At 37.9% G+C, this 21,977-nt stretch overlaps 1 protein-coding gene across 16 annotated transcripts in view; it reads left to right on the top strand.

Moving 5' to 3' along the window:
• The window catches only part of Nrxn3 (neurexin 3), a 1,458,248-nt gene that overhangs the window by 696,332 nt on the left and 739,939 nt on the right, over positions 1–21,977 (top strand). For all 16 annotated transcript variants that reach the window (XM_090344617.1, XM_090344623.1, XM_090344627.1 and 13 more), the window contains one exon: positions 5,456–5,575. In XM_090344617.1, the coding sequence (XP_090200743.1) occupies positions 5,456–5,575 (120 nt within the window). The remainder of the gene's footprint in view (positions 1–5,455; positions 5,576–21,977) is intronic.

The following is a 21,977-nucleotide window of genomic DNA, read 5'->3' on the forward strand; positions in this document are numbered from 1 at the left end:
TTTAAAGACTTAGTAAACACAATTTTAGTTTCAACCCATCCCCACACCCATATTGAGATAGTTTATATCTTTTATGTTATATAGGGCTGAGATCATTGAAAAGTTTTGATATTATTAAAATTGTCAATAATCTTCATTTTAGGTATTGTTGTTGATCTTCACTCATCACCCTGCTGATTTCACTTGGACATTTTGTTTGTGAAAGTGAAGCTGCATATTCTTAGTAAAAGTAGTTTTGCTGCCTTGGTGAACATTGACAGGTCTGAGATTCTGCCTTCAAGGCAAGAAAAAAATTCATGCTGGTAAAGCAACACTTATGTATGTGGGGCATTTAAGAAGTAGGTTTAGTTAAGTCCTGTGATGGAGCAAAACAACACTGTGATACTCAGTTCCTGTTCAGGCTGCATTTCAACTTTAAAGACCTGAGAATACAAAAAGATACTGAAACAACTTTTGATATTTGTATCTGATGTGGAGGTGGATTTGAGGAGTCTCAGGCACAAAATGACAGCATGGGACAATACTTACAGAGGAAAAACCAGACCTAGATTCAAGGACGATGAGAAGTTTGTCACAGCTGTCAAATTATCATCTGACAACAACAACAACAACAAAATACAGAAAGGAAACAAGACACATTTTTTTTTTTTTGGTTCCTGCTAAAGTAGAAAACAAGAGCTGGGAGTTAGGAAAGTATGAACATCACTGTCAACTTATTTTGTGTTTTCAGGCATACTTTGGTTTCCCCTGTCACTTTCTCTACTATAGGAAGAGAAGTGGCTCTCACTCCTCAAACGGAAACGTGACATTGCAAACACTGATGACAAATTGAATCCAAAAGTAGCAAATTCTGTCTTTATAGCAGTATTTCTTGGCCTCTGTGAAGGTTTTGCTATCAATAATAATGATGAAAAGATTGACTTTGTTCATATATGGCTAACCCTTAAATGTCTGAAATTTGAGGTTGATTTGGAAGAGTGTAGTAGAAAAAGTAAGATTATTTAGATCTTCTTAGGTTTTTTGTTCACATTCTTGGACAAAAGTAAATATTCCTGCTTAGATTTAACTGAAGTTTGAATTATAATGGTATTTGGAAATTTTCCCTATATATCAACCCACATCCTTATCTTAAAATATCTTAAAAGATTTTATCATAAAATTGCTTTATCTTAAAATATCTTGTATCTCTCTCTCAGGTTGTAGGTTAGAAATGCCTTATTTAACTTGCTTTTATTAAGCCCACCGACTTAACAGTCTGGCTCTACAGTCACCTCTTCTGCTTTTTGGATTTGCTACATGCAGTTCTCATATTTGGGATTTAGGCCCCATCTGACTACTTGCTACCTCCAAGATCTTGAAGAAATTCATGTACCCCAGTTTACTTTTCTGAAGTCCTTCTGCATTAAGCAACAGCCAAATGTTTTCTGAGTCCTTGTGTGTGTGTGTGTGTGTGTGTGTGTGTGTGTGTGTGTGTGTGTGTGTGTGCTATTTGTCATTTGTGGGGCTTGAACTCAGAACCTGAATGCTGTCTGAGCTTCTTTGTGCTCAAGATTAATGATTTACTACTTGAGTCACAGTTCCACTTTCAGTTTAGGAGTGGTTAATTAGAAATAGACTCTCATGGGGATGCTTTTTTTTTGCCCAGGTTGGCTTTGAACTTTGATCCTTGGATTTCAGCCTCTTCATTACAGGTGTGAGCCATCTTGGTGCCCAGCCTTATTTTCTAATACTAGTTCTTAAGGAATATTAACCGACTTAATATGTTAACCACACTTAGTACTGTGCATGGTATTATAATAAATGTTATATAAGAACTGCATTTGTAAAGTATTATTGAATCTCCTCTACCTCAGGGTATATTTCTTTTTTTAAATTGTTGCTATTGAGTCATTGCTTATATACCTAATATAAAATATGCTCTGCTTAGAAGTGAATGTGATTTAAATAAGGTGAACTAAAATTATAGAACATGTTCTGGATTCAAAACCGAGTTCTTATCATGTCAACACTTAGTAATTATGTACGAAGCTGGGGCTTATATATACAAAGGAGTCCTTGTCTCAGTATCTGGCAAGATTGAATGTAGCCAGTGCTTAAATCAGAAGAGGAATGAAATTCCACCATTCTGAGGCCATGTTTTAAGACATTTGGTTTCAAGCAAAAAGTAGCTGATTTTGATAAATTCTAGGTAATTAATTCTAGGTAAATAAATTCTCAATAAATTTTTGTTAGGAAATTCATTTTGCCTTAAGTCCTAAAGTAATCCATTTATTCTTTCTATTTCCTTTCCTTCTTTTCCTCACTCCATCCTTCATTCTCTGCTTTCCTTCTTCCTTCCCTTCTTCAGTTCCTTCCCCCTTTCCTCCCTTCTCCCCTCTCTTCCCTCCCCTTCCTTCTACTTTTCCATTCCTCTATTCCTGAATCCTTCAATAACATTTCTAAGTCCTTACTGCTTTCCAAATATACTGGAAATTAGAGGTATAAAGGTGAATGACAGGCAGGACTTCAAACTTACATTTCATTATGATGTGCCAGACACTAAAGAAATTACTGGTACTGGAATACTTCACATCTGCTGGATTTTTCTTGGTGTCTGCATTGTTGTCTTCATGTAGAAATGACCTAAGCAACATGTATTACATGATTTCTTTTTTGTTATTACATGATTTCTAACAACAGCAGCATACAATCTTTTAATGACAAATCACAACAAGAGATGGAACAATTAGATTATATAAGTAGACAATGATGCAATATAATAAAATGCTGAATTAGATACTATACACATAAAGTAAAGATGCAGATTATAAATGCTGTGGTCACCAAGGAAGAGAATTCTTTTTTGAAGTTACTGGAGCATGTTTCCTTTGGAAGAGGTGTTGAGGTTGGTCCTTAGAAAAAAGTTACAACATGGGGGGAAAGGCATGGTAGAAAGCTTTGTCTTCTGATTTAATCAACATGCAAAGAATTATTGTGTTTCCCCCAAAGTTTTTGCCTTTCCAGAGAAAGCCTTCCAAGGGTGGCTGATTCTTGAGTACAATTGAATTACTAGTCCATTGTCTGGTGAGAGCTGTTTGGTCAGGGAGTCCTGGGGACTTCTCAGAAGCTTTTATCCACTGAAAGAAGCTGTCCTGATTTGCCATTGTTAATGAAACTTGTCTGACACAATGCTCAGGTTGCAGACCCACTGAGAACTTGACCATGTTCCTCTTTCATCTCTCCATGGGGGAAATACATGGAAATAGGACTTGCAGAAACTCAGCAGCAGTGCCATTTCCCCCAGTGGTAGTGATTGTCTTGAACCTTCTTATATCATCCTATTAGCTTTGTCTTAGGAGTGATGGCTTTTGCTGTTTCCATCCTTCATGAATAAGTACAAAATGTCTCACCATCCAGAGGCAAACCCTTTGTAGTTCTGTATCTCTGGAATGTGCATTGTTGTCTTTTTAATATTCTGTGCCTGCATGAGGCTAAGCTTGGAAATCTCAAAATTTGCTGTAATGGCAATGTGTACTTCGTCTTCACCCCCACATACACTCTGTCAAGTATTGATATGTATTACTTCTTGACTAAAATATATCATGTGCCAAAGGGTTCACCTCATTTGCTGAAGCTATCTGAGAGATCTGTGAAGTTTCACAAATGAGTATTAAGACATTTCCAAAGGGATAGGTATGATTTTAATCCCAAATGAGGGAAAAAGTAGAATGGAAGAAGAGAGATGCCCAGCTAACAGATTTTAATAGCAGTCTAATAGGATAAAATCATGCATTTTTAATTTCCCTCTTATATCAGAAAATAAGTTTGAGGACAGCTGTATGGCTCACATTCATAATCCTAGCGGTTTGGAAGGTGGAGATTGAGGTGTTTACAGGTTGAGGCCAACCCAGGAAAAGAAAATTTCACAACCAACAAAAGCTGAACATGCAGGTGTGAGCCTGTCAGCTCAGTTGCAAGGGAAATGTAAGTAGTTGTCTCACATTTCAGCCTGGCCATGCATAAACTAAAAACAGTACTCAGAAAAAAATGGCTAGAGGTATGGCTCAAGTGGCAAAACACTACCTTAGCAAGGAGAAGATCCTGAATTCAAATACCTGCACTGCAAAAGAAAGAAAAAAAGAAGAAAAGAAAATGATTTTGCGAGTTCCTCCAAAATAAGTGTAATAAATTACATGCCATCATACTCATATATTATAAATTTATGAGACACACAATGAAAATAATAAAGATAGGAATGAAAAGTATCATAATATTGATATGCAAATAGTTCTTTTGCATTTTGCTGTCTAGGCATAGTGTACTTAGGAGGATATGCTTCTAAGCCACCTAAGCAGGAACCAACTGTAATAAGATAGTCCTCAAGCTTTAGGCTGGATCAGAATTTCCTGGAAGATAGTAAAAACAAAAGTTTACCCTCTGCCATCTTTTTAGTTCATCAAATTTGAAATAAGAGATCAAGAATAATTTCTGTTTATAAGAAATTGCCAGATGGGCAGATGGGATGCTGGGGGGGAAGGAAAGTGAGAGGAAAACGTGAGAGAGGTAGCAGTATACTCACCACCATATATATATATATATATATATATATATATATATATATGTAACCCCTCTATGTATCACCCTGATAGTAAAATCAAATTTAAAACTATTATTATAATTTACAAAAAGCAATTCCCAGATGTTAGTGCCTTGAGAATTGCAGGGTATTTTAACAGCATAGTTTTCGTTGGTCTAAGTTAAGTCTTGATATGGCAGACATCACCACACTCAAAGAAGTAGGTGGCCTTGAGCAAATCACTCCCTAAGCTCAGTTTTCCAGATGCATGAAGTGGAGGTCATGGTAACTACTGGTTAACATCATTGGATAATATACAACTGCTTGCTTCCTCATGCTTATCACCCACAAACCATAGTACATGTTGGATTCTTTCTCATCTTTCTCCTCCTTGACATGATCGTGAAACATCTTTTTATTTTTAAATGTCACAGACTCAACTTAGGGACTTTGAGTTTGAGAATCAAATGTGATACCATATTTCATTAGAATCCCAAGAATACAATTTTTCTACTTCAGCTTTATATACATGACAAAAAAATTGTGCTCCCAAGGAGACATCGGTCTAGTTGGAGGTTAGAGACCACGGCTCTTTTGCAAAATCTGCCTAAAGGAGAACAATGTGTTCAGCCCTCTCCGTTCTGTGTGTTACTTGTTGATAGTTTGTGGCTAAGTGTGGAATTCTGTCATCTTTTTTTTGTTGTTGTTTATATTGACTCCCTGTTGCATGTCCTTGAGTTGCCAATTCTTGGTGGTTGTGTTTTTGAGTGGACGGTGGCATGAGAATATGTTTGATTGATTTCTTTGAATGCAACTAACATTTTACATCTCTCTCTCTGTCTCTCTCTCTCTCTGTCTCTCTCTCTTATTCTTTTCCCTCCCCTTCTTGTGCATTGCTAGGACCCAGTACTACCTGTCAAGAAGACTCATGCGCCAACCAGGGAGTTTGCATGCAACAGTGGGAGGGCTTCACTTGTGACTGCTCTATGACATCATATTCTGGAAACCAGTGCAATGACCGTGAGTACTTCCTTTCATACTCTTGGTATGATGAGGTTTAAGGAACAATATGTGAAAAAGATGGTTTATAGGAAGGATTCATAAGTAAATTTTTTTCCCTTCAGGAACCTGGAAAATAAAATGACTAGTGTATTTTCTCTAGTAAGAGTAAAGAGATAATCATTGTTGAATAATACCCTTTGTCCTTTTTTTTGTTAGATTATACTTTGTTTCTATGTTATTGTTAGATTAGAATACCTGTGACCGAGAAATGAAGAAACAATTTGGGGTATGTTTCTTATGTAAGGAATTAACTTCCTGATTAGTTGAAGCACCTGGATGATAATTTTAAGATTCCATTTGCATTGCCTGGAATGAAGAGGATATTTAGCAGCATAGTTATTTTCTCAAAAAGTCTGATTTTAGAGGATTAGTCTCTCTGAGGATCAGGACATTCAGAGTTTCTTATGTTCAATTAGAGCATTTAATATCCTTGTGGATCCTTCAAAATTTATTGGTGTTTTTTGCTTATATATACATAGCTATAGTGTTTATATATTTATTTATTTTTTTGAGTATAAAACACCTATGTATCTATCATATATCTGTCTTCTATTACTTTCTGTATTAGACACATATTAGAACAGAATTTTGTGATTCTAATGTTCATATACTAGTAATGTGTCAGGCATGCCAGATGACTTAATTCTAAGAAAGGACCAGTTCCCTTGGGAACTGATTTTGTTGCTAAGGGTGGAGATCTTTAAATGTTGTGAGCATCTATAACCTGTCTCTCCACTTCCTTCTCATGCTATTTGCCTAATATGGCCATTTTAAAGATAAGCAAACATTTGAGATTAGTTGTGGGGGAAAAAGACAGTAGAACAGGCTAATCTGATCTTCTAATTTTTTAAATAGCCTACATGATAGGAGTTTAATTTACAGTGTAGACCCATATGGTTTTGTAAGAATGCTCATAATGTCACTGGAGCAAATACGGAGGTCACATGATAAGATATTCCCTGGGGAACAGGTGCTAATTACAATGTAGAAGTTCCCTCATGTCTATCTGGAATTTTCTGATGTCTTAACGTCTCTCATTTTATCACATGTGTAGGCATCTCTGGTAGTTATTTCCAAATTTTTGTCAATAGCTTTGTGCTCTACCTTCTCCCTGAAGATGCATTAAGGAGAAAAAAAGAGGGAATATGGTAATTTAGAGAGAAGATTGTGTGATACGATTCATATAAGCATAGGTAATATCCTGTATCTGTCATGCAAATGGTATGATGTCTGCAGGAAGGTTTGGCATCTGGTGGTTCTTGCCAAGTACTTTGGCATTCCTAAAGATGTTGTTTCCCTGTTTGTGATTTGGAAAGAGGATTTTGTTCTGAAACAGGCAGATATGAGACAATCCTGGGGAATTGTGCAATAGTCTCCTTTTCCATCCAATTTCTCTGCATTGACTCACTTGGAAGGTACTTTCCCTGTAACTGGTGCCACAATGCTTCTTGATCCTCACAAGTTTATGCCTCATCACACATACATCCAACAGCAGGTTAAAAAGATGATCAGAAAGAGACCCTGCATACCGAAGAGAAGGGAAGGTAAGTTATTCTCTCTGCAGTGACTGTGGATGTGCACAATTTTCAGAAGGTAGGTACAGATTTTCTTTGTATCATTGACAAGTTCCTTTCTGTCATGCAGGGACAAATACTTTCTGGCACAAAAACAACTTAGATTCTGTGCCAGCTTCATGTTATCTGACTTGTTGGTGTATAATGAAGTAATAGGAATGAGAAAATGTCAGTCTACTGCTGTTTATGTTGGCTTTTTTTTTTTTTGGAAAAAAACCTGCTTGTAGTATACCTAGGTGTAAGTTGAGCATTTGGGGCTTTGTTCTATAAACAATGCAGTTGAAATCTTTTGCTTATACAAGATCTAAGTAATCAAATTGGTAACTGAATCTGTTTCTCCCATTCACTCTTGGAGAATATATCAGGACTTATGTGATTGAACAATGATGCAGAAATGAAGCAAGTGCAGTTGAATGTGATACATATATAGACTATGGCTTTATAGTTTATATAAGCGTCTCACATGTTTCTCTCTGGGTGGCTTTGAACTTCGATCCTCAGATCTCAGCCTCCTGTGTAGCTAGGTATGAGCCATTGTGGTAGCAGTGGGTGATTCCTTTAACAAAGCTGTGCTGATGGTGTGAAGGTGTGACATAGCTTCTCTAGAGCCAGTTACCTTATGTAAGAGTGACTTCTTGGGTGGAATAGAACACAAAAGTCATGTGATTAGAAAGCCAAGTATAATTGACTTGCTGATTGTTTTAGAAATCACCTTAGGCTGTGCTGCCCAGTGCTGGAATCATGGGAAAGAGTTCATTTGCATTGGGGGTGATTTTGATGGTGTTGAAACTAATCATCTCATAACCAGTTAGGAGTTAACTTAAGATCTAATAAGACCTAAAGAAGGAATATCTAATATTCTCTGAAGAAAATCTTCTGCCCTTCTGGCAAGCTGAATGTAGGGGGCCATCTTTTTACAGTAAGTAAGAGTATCCTCACAGCCTGAACTAATGATACATGTGGCTACATTTTAAGAGCAAAGGAAATGGAACTTCACAAGTGTTCTTATAGAGACATTCCTTTTAGAAATTGGATTCTGACTGTTATCTTCAACAAAATCTAAGCTTGGGAAATTTTTAACCTATCGTGGCACATTGTTGCCTCAGGCTGATTCAGAATTCCCTTTTTGTATTGTATGCCAATGCCATTTCCATTGTCAGCCTACTGCCAAGCTCTTCACTCTTCTACAGACTGAAGAGCACTGTTGAAAAATCCATCTCTTGTGTATACACTCCCACATGTATTACAAACATGTTTTTAGTTGTAGGGATTTTATGAAAGTGTCAGTCTTTGTTTTTAATGGACTGGGGATTGAATTCAGGGTCTTGTATTTGCAAGGCAAGCACTCTACCTTTCTTGAGCCTGAGCCACACCTCACTTTCTTTTCCCTTTAACTTATTTTCTCAGGTACTTTTTCTTTTTTTTTTTTTGCACTTTTACCTTAGCTAATTTTGGACCATTATTCTCCTATTGCCACTTTGTAAGAAGTTTGGATTGTAGACATGGCACCACTACACCGGGCTTGTTATTTATTTACTATTATTGTTGTTGTTGTTATTTTGGTGCTGGTCCTGGAGCTTGAACTACGTTCCTGGGCTGTGGTCTCTGAGTTTTTTTGCTCAAAGCTGATGCTCTGCCATTTGAGCCACATCTCCATTTCTGGCATTTTGGGGGCTTGATCGGAGATAAGAATCTCATGGGCTAGGGGGAGTGCTGGTGGCTCACACCTGTAATCGTAGCTAATCAGGAGGCTGAGATCTGAGGATTGCGATTCAAAGCTAGCCCCGGCAGAAAAGTCCCATGAGACTATTATCTCCAGTTAACCATCACAGAAATGGCAGAGTGGCTTGAGCTGAAGAGCTCTGGGACAGAGCCCAGGCCCAGTGTTCAAGCCCCATGATTGACCCCCCCCAAAAAAGAAGAATTTCGTGGGCTTCCCTGCCAACTCTGCCTTCTAACCATCATCCTCAGATCTCAGCTTCCTAAGTAGCTAGGATTAATGGGTTTGAGCTACCGGCTCCCAGATAGCTTGATTTTTGAGATGAGAATCTCTCCTTGGCCTTACACTGCCATCTGTCTGACTCTGCCTTCCATGGAGCTGGGATTATATGTTTGTAACACCCATGTCTGGCCCCCAAATCACCATTTTGAGCATATTCTATTTGATCTTAACACATTCCTAACATCTGTTTGGGTTGTAGGCACATATTCTACAATTTGGGGATCTTGGCATTGCTTTTACCATCTGGAGAGGCATGCATGGAGTAGCCCCTGACATCTGATGCCTCAGCCCCATCGCATGTGTCTGACCTTGGGAAAAGGGGATGCTTATACTGATTTTGTGGGGTGAAGAGAGGGGATGAATGAGGGGATCTCAACCATTCTAGCAGCAGCTCTTCATGCTACATTGTGAGCCATCCATCTCCGCTGCTTTCTGGAGAAATTGCTAGGTTCACGCTGGCCTGTGATAATAGATGTTCTTTGCTTTCAACAAATCAATAGCAAGCAGCTGTGGATCGTGCAAGATAGTGGAGTGTGAAGCACCTTTTCAGCCCATTTTCCACTGGAGTGGCTCTTAAGCTGCACTGTTGACTATTGATTGGCCTTTTGCTTTTTTATTTATTGTCTGGGCTTATTTATTTTTTTAATGTAGGTTGGCGTATTGATTAAATCTGTTAAAAACACATTTCCCATTTGAGCTTCAGGAGAAAAAAGCAGACAATTTACGTATTACTTAGTGTATATACAGACATGTGCGTACTAATTCTACCTGTTGGCCCCGTATGTATATGTAAGTATTATCTTATCATAGAGTGTCCATGTGGTTTGCCTGTGTGCCTCTAACTCATCTTTGGTTTGGGGTTTTGCCTAGGAAAAAAGAAAACCCTTCTTTGACTTTACTTGTGAGGAAGTTTTGCTGCTTAGCATAGTCTCATTTCATCAGGCAATTCTTATTCAAAGATACGATCACAAATAGAGATATAATTTTCATCATCATTTTCATCATGGTCTGTGGGGAGGGACCATATGAAGTATTGCAGTAGAGTTATGGACAATGTATGGACCGGTGATGAAAGTAGAGTAAAGGTTGCAGTCCTCGGGGTTAAGATTTCCTGCAAAGGCACAGCAGCTGCTAGGATAATATTGACTGAGGAATGAGCCTTGGAAAATGTCGTTGCCTCTTTCACAAATAGAGGAATTCAAACAGGCTAGAGAAAGAAATCCAGTAAGCAAGGGGATATCAAGATACTTCCATTTTATATTTCTTCTTAAAGCATTGCGAGGTGAAGACCAGACACCTTTTTTTTCATATATTTTTTATTGTAATTAATAGAAGGGTTACATGATATTTGCCAGATAGAAGGTGCATTAATTCACATACATTGATACCCTTTCACATGTCTTGGTCCCCATTTCCCTTCCCCAGACACCTTTAAAATGCATGCTTTTGTTTAATATGGTATGCTGTGCACTCTACACAATGTGACATCATACGTTGATTATTTTTTGTCGGTCGTGGAACTTGAACTCTGGGCCTAAGCGCTGTCTCTGAGCTCTTCAGCCCAAGGCTAGCACTCTACCACTTGACCTGTGGTGCCATGCCCTGTTTTCTGGTGGTTAATTGGAAAGAAGAGTCTCATGGACCTTTGTGCCTGGGCTGGCTTTGAATAGCAATCCTCAGATCTCAGCCTTCTGAGTATCTAGGATTACAGGTGTGAGCCATGGGCACCTGGCTCATTCATAGATTTTTCTAATCACCTTTAGTATTAATACCTCTTTAGTATCTGTTCAAGTCCTCCAGAACAGTGTTATGGGAGGTGCCTCTCCATTCCATGTTATCTGTCACTGGGTCCTCCATCTAGTCTTTGATAAATGGCATTGAATCATTGGTGAACATTGGTCTTTAATAATATTCTAAGATTTAAAAAAGATTGATTTGTAGTCCATATAACAGTAAATTTTGTAAGGTAGCATAGCAGTAGCGATTAATTTAATTGGCTTTTGAGTAAAAGTGACTTAAATGCCAGACCTGCCTTTTAACGCTATGGAATCGAGTGGTTCGCTTAGTCTCTTGAAAGTTTTCCTTGAACGAGGAAGGTTGTAGGCACCCAAGTATATTTACTTTCATTCTCTTTGGACCTAGACCATCAATTTCTACACGTATGCTTATTGCTGTTAAACTGGATGTCATGTTGCAAAGCGTCTTAGCCTGCTCATGGACAGTCCCTGTGTTCAAACTTGGACTCTGACACCAGCTTGACTATTACCTTTGACAAGTTAGTTAATGAATTCCTCTGTATCTCTAAAATGTAGACAGTTATTGGTCTTATCTTGTAAGAGTGTTTTAAAGATAAAATGAACCCATAGCTGTGACGTCTAGGACATGGAACATTTAATGGCCCCCACAGCTCTCTTGGTTACAGTACAATGTAATTTTCAGAAAGCTGAGCATCTCATGACTCTTACAAACATTTTCATCAAGTCAAAAACAATTCCCATGCAACTAGGGGATGAAAGTGTGTCCAAGTTGTTTAACTCCTTAACAAGGGAAGCAGCAAGATGCTACAACTGTAAATAGCAAGATGGCAAATCAATATTGGAGGGTAAAGGTGTTGTTAGACATTTTAAAATGATAGAATTGAAATTTAGCTTAGATCTAAAACGGATGAATGTCTATGTGTAGGGACAGGACATAAAAATTGGGAGAAAGTGAAGGAAGGGATGACATTTTCTGAGAAAAAAATGTACTCATTACCCAATTTATGTAAGTGTAACTCCTCTGTATATCACCTTTATAAGAATAATAGAACAAATATTTAAAAAGAGAAAGTTCTAGAAAATGTAATACAGAAGAATGTCCCACTGGATTTTCAGAAAATCCTTAATTTTTGTGTTATCTACAGAAAATGTATATTTCTCCTGATCAAAAATCTACAGGTCACCTTAAAAGTCTGGACCCTAATTACTCATAGACATCAGTATCAAACACAGGTAGAGTCTCCCTTGGAATTAAATATTTCTTGGGAGTATGTCTGTTAACCAATGTCCTTTTATGCATTTCTTTGTTCTAAGTTTTAAACGGATTTTTTTAGACTGTTACCATCATTCGATTTCAAATCCATTTTCATCTATAGTATTTATTTCATTCACAATTACCTCTTACTTTTGAAATGCTTAAATGTGTGCCAATCATTGAGCTGAGTTCAGAGCCACAGAAAACAGATCCTAGTGCATTCCTAATTCTACAGAAGACAGGGCAAAGACTTAGACAAAATGTTTATGTATTTGTGGAGGCTAGATTAAGAGTGGTTTGTCTTGTCTATCTGCAAATCTGAGCTCTGGCCACCTCTAGGGTAGCTTCTGAATGAAGGCTTGTCTGCCCCTGCTATGGTGTATAGTTGTGAGGGCACAGAACTGAATTACTTTTGTTAGCATCATTACACACAGTGTAATTTCCACTGACTGTATGTATTGTTATTGCTGAATCATACTATATATCCTTTAATTTTATTCATCTTACATAAGAGCCTTAGTAGTACTGAACAATCTCAAATAACAGGACTGAAGTTCCATCAAGACCATTTTGCAAATTCAGTACCTATAGGTAGGCAAGATCTGAGCCACGCCATTCATAAAAGCTGAATAGGTGACTTTGGAACCATAATGAAAGGCAAGGCAGATACAGAAGCATCCAGAATAAACAGCAAAAGTAACACCCAACATGGTTCCCTTTCTTTTTCTTTTTTAAAACTGCTTCTTGTTGTTTGTATTGTTATGGTAAAGATAACGTACAGAGGGCACAGGCAATGAGTACATTTCTTTTTAGCAGTTTTACCTCTTCCCTCTTTCCTGCCCCTCCACAACTTCTCTCTCTCCTCCCTCACTCCCTTATAAGATTATTTCCAACATAGGTCAAACTCCCAGCCCCAAATTCAGATATTCTTGACAGTCTCATAGATAGGAGTTTTAACTTGTCCATGGACAGTATTCTTTCTTGAGGTCAGCTGATAACAGGGGACTTGTGACCTCAGCTGATATAAATACACAGGCAATATGAGATTCATCAAGAACCAGGATTACTTGCCACTTATCTTTTATCCAATCCTCCAGAAAAAGGAGCTGGGATTCACAGAGGAGACATTTCTATGGGTCCCAAATAGATACTTAAATCAATGGCTCAAAGAGAAATCATCTATACAATCCAGGATCTTATGGCTCGTCAGAGATTATTATGAGTTGTTGGAATTTGTGGCCTTACTAATTCCATTTCAGCCATCTTCAGCATGCTGTATTGGTAGACAGTTTTTATTGCTTATGTTTAATTGCGGTGCATTTTTTCTGGTGTACTTGGCTAGTTACTTATTGATGGTTATTGTGATAGTCTGCTGTAAGCTTATTGGTTCACAGAAGATAATTTTTATATCGCCTGTTAGTCACACATATGTAACAATTTTAATGTATTTTTCAATATAGACTCATAATTTCTTACATTTATTTCCACATCTAAAGGTATAAAAGATGTAAACTACTCTATCTTATCTTGTAAAATAAGACTAGTAGATACAATTTGGTTCCATTCTCTGATTCTTCTGCTTTATTTTAAAACAAACAAGAAGGACATTGTTTGGCTTGGCCTAAAATTTTCATACAGCAAGATGCACAGATCTTACATGTATTATGACAAATGTTCATACTAGTGTGACCAACTCCAACTTAGAAAAGAGTTCTATCTTTCCAGAGATGGCTCCTGCTCCCCTCCCCCTTTAGCTAGACTCTTTCCCCCCTAAATCCTCAGCTGTTTGAATTGGGATTATTATACAATATACTTTTGTCTGTTCTTGAATGCATATGTATAGAAATGGAATAATTCAGTCTGTAATCTTTCATATCTGTTTACTCTGGCCCTGTGTCATTCTTTTCAGATTCCTCTGTGATTTCCCTGCTTTCTGGACCCATTCAGTATTGTTTCTTCAAATATACGCTATTGCCAAGGCTTTACCTGAGGCCTACTACTGCGCCAGGGTGCAGAAATTCTCTAAAATTCTCAGTACCAGGGATTGAACTCAGGGCCTTACACTCTCTCCCATTTGTGCTCCACTACTTGAGCCACACACCTCTAATCTGCCATTTTGCTAGTTCATTGGAGATAGACTTTTTATTTTATTTTGTATTTTGCTTGGGCTAGCTTTGAACCTTGATCCTCTGGTCTTTAGCCTCCTGAGAGGCTGGGACTGCAGGTAGGAACCCTGGCACTTTGTTTTAACTTTTTTCTTTTTTGTTTTTGTTTGTTTTCATTTTTTTTCTTTTCTTTTTTCTCTTATTCTTGTCTTGGGACTTGAACTCTGAATTTGGGAACTGTCCCTGAGCCTCTTTGTCCTCAAAGCTAGCGCTGTACCATTTGAGCTACAACACCACTTCAGGCTTTTTTTTTTTTTTAAGTAGTTTATTGGGAATAAAGTCTCTTGGACTTTCTTGCTTGGGCTGGCTTTAAACCATGATCCTCAAGATCTCAGCCTCCTGAGTAGTTAGGATTACTGGTTTGAGCCACTGGTGCCTGGCTTTTTTTTTTTTTTCTTACGAATTGTCTTTTTTCTAGTATTCACTGTCTGTCTTTGCCTGAGTCCAGTGTCTCACGTGCTATTATTTCACGTGTTGTTGTTCTTCCTCTGGCAACATCAATTATAGATCCATTTTCTCCCATTCAAACTACTTGCAAGTAGAAGTCAGTGTTTTTCCTCCTATCTCACTTCATCTTTACACAAAGAGATTAGAAGAAAGAAGAGGAGTGTGAGGGGGGTTAGAGGGAGTTACCCATAATATGTTGTACTTCTCAAGGATAATTTGAGGCTTTCTATGGGTACCAAAGAATGCCTGGATATGTTGGATATGTAGAATATTTTGAGACCCAGTTTATTTACTTATTGCAATAACTTCATTTCAGTTATAGACTTTCTAGTATTGAAGAGTCTTTTGCATCCAAAGACAATGCTGTGAGAAGCTGGACTGTGCTAGCTAAATATCTACAACTATATCTCCATCAAGCGTTTCTTCATCTGAGTTTGTTATGAAGTCCCCATTGCTTTTCCCCTTCTAGTCCTCTGAAAACGCTTGATTATACTCAGTGGGTGCAAAGTTAGATTTGGCTTGTGTAGCTTGCCATTCTTATTATTTTCTTTACTCAGAATTATAGTTTGTTATTTTCACCTAACTTTATCCTGTGGATCTTTGCCACCTGATCCATGTGTCTTTGCCAAATGGAATTAGGAAATGTTTTCAAACAAAGAATTCAGTGAGATCAGGAAAATGGAGATGTTTTCATGCCAGGTAGTGTTTTTATCATTGATTCTCCTGATTTTGATCTCCAGGCACACACACAGAGTTTTGCTGCATTATCTAACACAAAAAAGAAAGAAAGAAAAATGAAAATAATAGACCTATTCATTCTTTTAATATTAGCTGAGTGTTTTGAAAATAAGATTATGAAATCCACTGTTAAAACTATAAAAATTCACATAAATTCACATAAAAAACCTATTAAAAAGACTATACTCCATCAGTTATAAGTATGACCTTATTTAGGACATGTTTAATGTCAAGCACAAAATATTCAATATACATTTATTAAATGTGTAACTGGGCCTTGCATATTTTCAAGGTCTGAGTTATACAAAGGTTCTAGTGTTCTTTTCAGGACAGGAATCAGATTTCTACCTGGCCTAGGCATTCTCTTCCTAGTAGGAGCATATTAAGCATACAAGAGTCATAATGAACATTCCAATATATAATTTTCTTCTTTTTCAGGTGGAAAATGGAAATGCCAAGATATTTTCTTTTTTCTTTTCTTTTTTTTCTTTCTCACCCTTTTTTCTTCTTAGAGTAAACCTGGAGGTCTCTGAGCAGCTATACATGGCACAATTGTATACAAGTATTTGTAGTGTATAGATTCTTTTCAAAGAGCCATTGTGATTTATTTCACATGATGAGATTTCCAGTAATGGTCTAATCCTCTAGAAATCTACTGAGAACAGTAGAACTCTTATATCTGAACATCATTCATGAATTGTCCTTGATTTTTATGTTGACCAAACCAGTACTATACAATTGAGATTGTTATGTGCACTTCTGACTGAAAAATAAATCACCAACATTGCTGGATGTGTTGTACACCTTATTTTTGTATCTCTCCAGGACAATTCTGTCAATCCTAGTGAAGTCTCTGTAAAATCTCAAGAGAAATGATAGGAAACAATTACAGCTGAGTTCAAGGTAGTATTCCAATTATTCTAATATATTTTCTGGATGCCAATCATCAGTTAATCTAAAATTTCAGTTTTATTCAGGTGGCCTTACAAAAAATAAAACTAAACAGGCTTATATCAATTTCAACAAGTATAAGTGCATATATAAATATTATAAATGAATGCACATTTATTTTAGGATGTTTTCCCCAATTCTTTTAAACTAACTTTTCTCTCCAAGTGTCCATTTGTCTGTTTTACCAAATCAGATGTGATTATTTAATTGCATCTCAGTGGAAGATCAGATATTTCTGTCATTGTGAATATAATATCTACTTGAGTTATGGATTCATTATTTATTTACCTTTGAGGACATCTGGAAGAAAGTCTCTTTATCCTATTTGAATTCTAAGTATGTGCATTAAAATTTTACCTCAGAAAAGGACTTAGGCTAGGTGCCATGACTCAGAAGCTGAGATCTGCAGATTGAAGCTAGCCTAGGCCAGAAAAGTTTGTGAGACTTTGATCTCCAATTAAGTGCAATGAAGCCAGAAGTGGAGCTGGATCTCACGTGCTAATCTTGAGCAAAAATACGCAGGGACATCACCTAGATCCTGAGTTCAAACTCCAGGATTACCTCCTCCCTCCAAAAGAAAAAAGAAAAAAAGAAAGGAAAAAGAAAAATCTAAAGGAGGCATAAACTAGGATTTGATATGCCTTGAGAATAAGCTTTTTTTCTCTTGTTCATACCTTCAAATTGTCATGTGGCTTCTTTATACAGTCATGCCAGTGTTGTCCATTTAAGCCCAGGGACCTGAAAAGACCTGGACAAAAAGGTCTGCAAATCTACTATGTGTCATGTATCTGTTCTTCCTACATCAATCAAAGTCCTAATGACAGAGCAAGCATAAAAGAATGTAATAAAACAAGTGAGTTATAGCTACTTTATTCCGATCCCCCAACACCCCACATGAATTTTCAACATCTAACTTTTTAAATTTGCATTTGGATTAATTTAGCATATTTTCCTATTATACAAAGCTTAATGCACAATAAACATAGTGCTTGCACAGTGATTTCTCAGTGTGGGGCAGCATTTTGCATTTAGTTGTATTTGGTTTCCTAGGTAATATGTGACCATGGTTATATTTCCTCAGGCTTCATCTCTTGTCACATGGAATATTCTAGTGCCAGTTTCTGCAGACGGCTAGCAAAGCAAGGAAGGAATGTATTGCTTGGAAGTGATGGTGGTTATAGTCAGAATGACTGTCCTGCTGTTTCCGCTGGCAGTCTGAGCATCGCATTGTTGGTCTTCATTCATCTATTTCTGAATATACCATTTTTCAATTCTTTGCTTATGAACTGTCACTGGCCTCCTCCCAGTACAGTGCAAACCCAGCACTTGACTTTCAAGGTCTTCGAAACCCATGACACTCTTAACGCTTCAATGGTGTGTCTTTTAATATTAATAGCTTCCTCTGTCTTCTGATAAGACCAGCTTTCTTGCTGTTACCAAGATGCTCTGCAGTCCTTCTGCCTCTCCCTTTCCGTCATGCAGCTCTTTCTCCCGAATGACCTCTCCTCTGGGTCTCTGGAGTGAGGGATTGGGCCACTCATGTCCTGTGTCCTCCTCCCCAAATCCCATCTCGTTTCTATTCAGAAATGGAGTCCATAAGGTCCTGAAAAGTAAAGGTTGAGTTTAAATGCAGGCTCTTTTCCTTCTTCTTATGTGGTCTTTGCTAGGTGGTATAATACATCCACACAATACAAGTTTGTAACAGTGTCCAGAGCCTCAGAAATCATGAATGCAAAAACAGAATGTTGGATACAGAAAAAAAGGGTTTTTTGTGAGATGCCAGGTAGCAGTTAACAATGCAAATATAAAACTTTATTCAAAGAAAAAAATGCCACCAACAAATAGTAAGGAGCAATTCCCACTTCTGTATTTTTACCTTGTTCCTGGAGACATAATTTTCCTGTATTCTGATTGCTCATTTCTTCTAAAGTTGAGATTAATTTTTTTGTGAGTATGGGTATGGGTGGAAGCATTGATGGATTATTCAAATCACACAGACATTCTGTATTTCCACTGTTAAAAAAAGAAAATTCCTGGACTGGAATCATAGGCTAGTGGTAGAGAGCTTAATGTAGCATGCATGAAACCCTGGGTTGATTCCCTGTTACTACATAGAGAGAAAAAAGCTGGAAGTGGTGTTGTGGCTCAAGTGGTAGAACCCTAGCCTGGAGAAATCCCAAGGACAGTGTCCAGTCCCTGAATTCAAGACCTAGGACTGGACACACCAAAACACACACAAAAAAGTCCTGATTATGAGTCTGTATAATTGAGCCAAAATCCTAAGTAGGTTTGGGGGTTTATAGTATCTTTCATATGTTTCCTGATCTTTTGTGAGTCATGGGGTGCCGGGGCCAGCCGGCAGCAAACCAGGGTTCGCAGATTGGGGTTCCTGAAATAGGGGGCAAGGACTAGGAAGAAATAGAAGAGAGACAGACACACCGGGTCCGGGATGTCTGCAGTCCAGGTAAAGACTGCCGCGTTTATTTTCCATTTCAGCTTCTTCCCTCCTTGAGACCCAGGGAACTTCCAGGTGTTACGTTCATATGGTAAATCTCAGGTCATTTAAACAGAATAAGGCCAGAAAACAATAAGACAATAAAGCCATTGTCTGATGCAAATCAAGGTACAGTTTGATTCCACTCTGGCTCCCAACAATGGGGCTGAGCTCTTCAGCTCAAGGCTACTGCCCTATCTGGGCCTGGTTGTTGTTCCTGAGCTCTTCAGCTCAAGGCTACCACCCTATCACTTGTGCCACTTCCCACTATCCGTTTTCTAGAAGTTAATTGGAGATAAGAGTGCCTTATCTTTAGTGCCTCAGCTGGCTTTGAACCATGATCCTCAGATCTCAGCCTTCTGAGTAGCTAGGATTACAGGCCTGAGCCCAGCTTTTGTTTCCTGGTCTTTTATAAGCTGATGCAGAACTTCTACAGGCCTTCAGGAGCATTTTGAGAGACGCTGGTACCTTCAGGAACACTATTCATTGTTGCCTAGCCTTAAGAAAATTTACTGGCCAGTGAGATTTTTTTGTGGTCCTTACCGGCAATAACAAGGGAATAAAAAACATCATAATGTCTGTAGCTTCTGTTATTTCCAGAAATCTTCATGTATAGTCTTAATTGTATCAATATGGATTATTTACAGAGGATAATTTTGTAGTCACCTCGCTCCAGACTCTACGGCCAGGTCAGACCAGGCCGTGTTCAATACTGATCTGCTTTAACTTTAACCATGGTATCAGGGTCTGTAAGCCTTATAGCTAGCCTTTTATTCTCTATTCAAAGTAAACATCTACACTGGGAGGGGGGAACAAAGAACTGTGGGGTTTCTGGATTATTATCTGAATGGCTTAATGTGCTAATTATTGCCTGTCTTGGGAAGATGGCTGCATATTGATCTCCAGTGGAGTTTGACTGAATAAGAAGCTCTGTCTCAGGAACATTATTATCTCTCTTGTACCCAGGATTTCTCCATAATGGGCTGGACTGTGAACACTGGAGGATCAGACCAAAATCTTAATCATGGTGATTTTGTAATCAGCCCGACAAGCAGAAGTCTGCTAGCTCCTTGGAACCTATGAAGTCTTTGAGGAAAGGAAATAAGATGACTAGAGTTGCTTACTGTGTAGGAGTGGGATTGCCAGAGGTAATGTGAAGGGAAAAATTCAGCCACTGTAAGAACTCTCACATCTGTTCCACTAGAAATCACACTATAATCTTATACTTCTTTATAATTTTATAAATTCTTTGTCATAAATACATAGACTACTATGTACTGTTTGAATCATAACAAAAAGAGGTATTGGTATTTGCATGGGTACTTCTTTTTCCCTCTCTAACTTTAGAAAATAATCCTAAGGCTGGAAGGATGACTGAAGTGGTAGGGCACCTGAGAAAGAGCATGGAGAGTCAGATACTCATCTAGTTTAAGTCCTGGTCGCAGACAAAAACTAATTCTTTATGTTCTGGGTTTTTTTGTCTTTTCTTTTTTGGCACTGGGGATCGAACCCAGGACATTGCACTTGCTAGGCAAGCGCTTTGCCACTGAGCTACATTCCAACACTAATCCTTTATTTTTAACCCTAAAAATCAGCACAATAAAAAGTATAACCAGATCATCTGAAGTTGATAATGGAGGAGATTCTTCACAATGTTTTTCAACATTTTAATTTGCTATCTGCCTCTGTATAGTATAGATTTCATTCTTTAAGTTGTGATAGACTCTCTATCTCTCAGTCTTACGCTTTCATAATTTTTCTGCCATTTCCTCCAGCTATTGTAAGAGCCCCCTGAAAGGCTTCCTGATCTCACCCATTCTCATCGAATTATGTTATGTTCAGGGGCTTTGCCAGGCTTTGTATTTTCAGTCTTGAAACATGAATGTGGTGATGTCTGCTTGAAAGACTTAACAATCAGACTCCCATGCAAAAATCTCCTTTGGAGATTTTTTTTTTTAATTCACTATCTCAGATATTTGGTTTTAGTGATCAGAAAAGGATATATATTCAGTACCTTTTTAATCTTTCATGTGTTTATCAACAAATGAAACATTCATAATATTCCAATTTCTACTTAAAGTGCTGGTTATACCAGGATGAACGAGTTAGTGCAATTAATTTATGGAATTCAGAATTCACAGTGAGCTAGGATAATTAACAAGTTTGTTTAATGGGCAGTGCTACCTTCCAGAATCATTTAGTAAGAAAAGAGCATGAAAGTCACTCTTTGCTGTGATAAGCAATACATAAGGAAAAGAATCACAGAGTCCTGAATCAAATTAGAAAGACACATCACCCTAGAGGTGAATATATTATATCAACAAACAGATATACACACACCAGAAATACTCATCTAAAGGACCCACGGAGAGATAAAAGTGATAAGGAGAGGGCCTGGAGTTGAGCCTAGTGGTAGAGTGCTTGCCTAGCATGCACGAGGACCTGGTTTCAATTCCTTGGTACCACATACATAGAAAAAAAAGCCAGAAGTGGTGCTGAGGCTCAAGTGGTAGAGCTCTAGCCTTGAGAAAATCCAAGGACAGTGCTCAGGCCCTGAGTTCATGGCCCAGGACTGGCAAAAAAAACCAAAAAGTGATAAGGAGAGGTTTAAAGACCACTTGAAGAAAAGATTTTTTCCTGCAAGTATGACAGGGAATCATAGAGGAGTTGAAATGAAACATTACGTTTGAAGGAAATCCCAGAAAGTCTCAATGACATCATGTAGAAAATGGAACTGTTTAAACATGAATGTGCCTTTAAAGGCAAAGAAATTGGAGGACTTGGGTCATGTAGTACCTACTGGGCCCATGACAAGCAGAGAATAAGTCAGGAATCAAGAATCGTGGTTCACATACCTAAGACGCCAAAGGTGTTCTTTCCAGACGCAGTTTCGTGTCTCTTCATGTCTTTTGTCTTCCTCTCTCTGTGTCTCTTTGTCTGTCTCTGTCTCTCTGACAAATCTTATTACCTAGCCCAG

The sequence above is a fragment of the Megascapheus bottae genome, chromosome 14, assembly GCF_031878675.1.
Source record: "Megascapheus bottae isolate mThoBot1 chromosome 14, mThoBot2.hap1, whole genome shotgun sequence".
Lineage (NCBI taxonomy): Eukaryota > Metazoa > Chordata > Mammalia > Rodentia > Geomyidae > Megascapheus > Megascapheus bottae.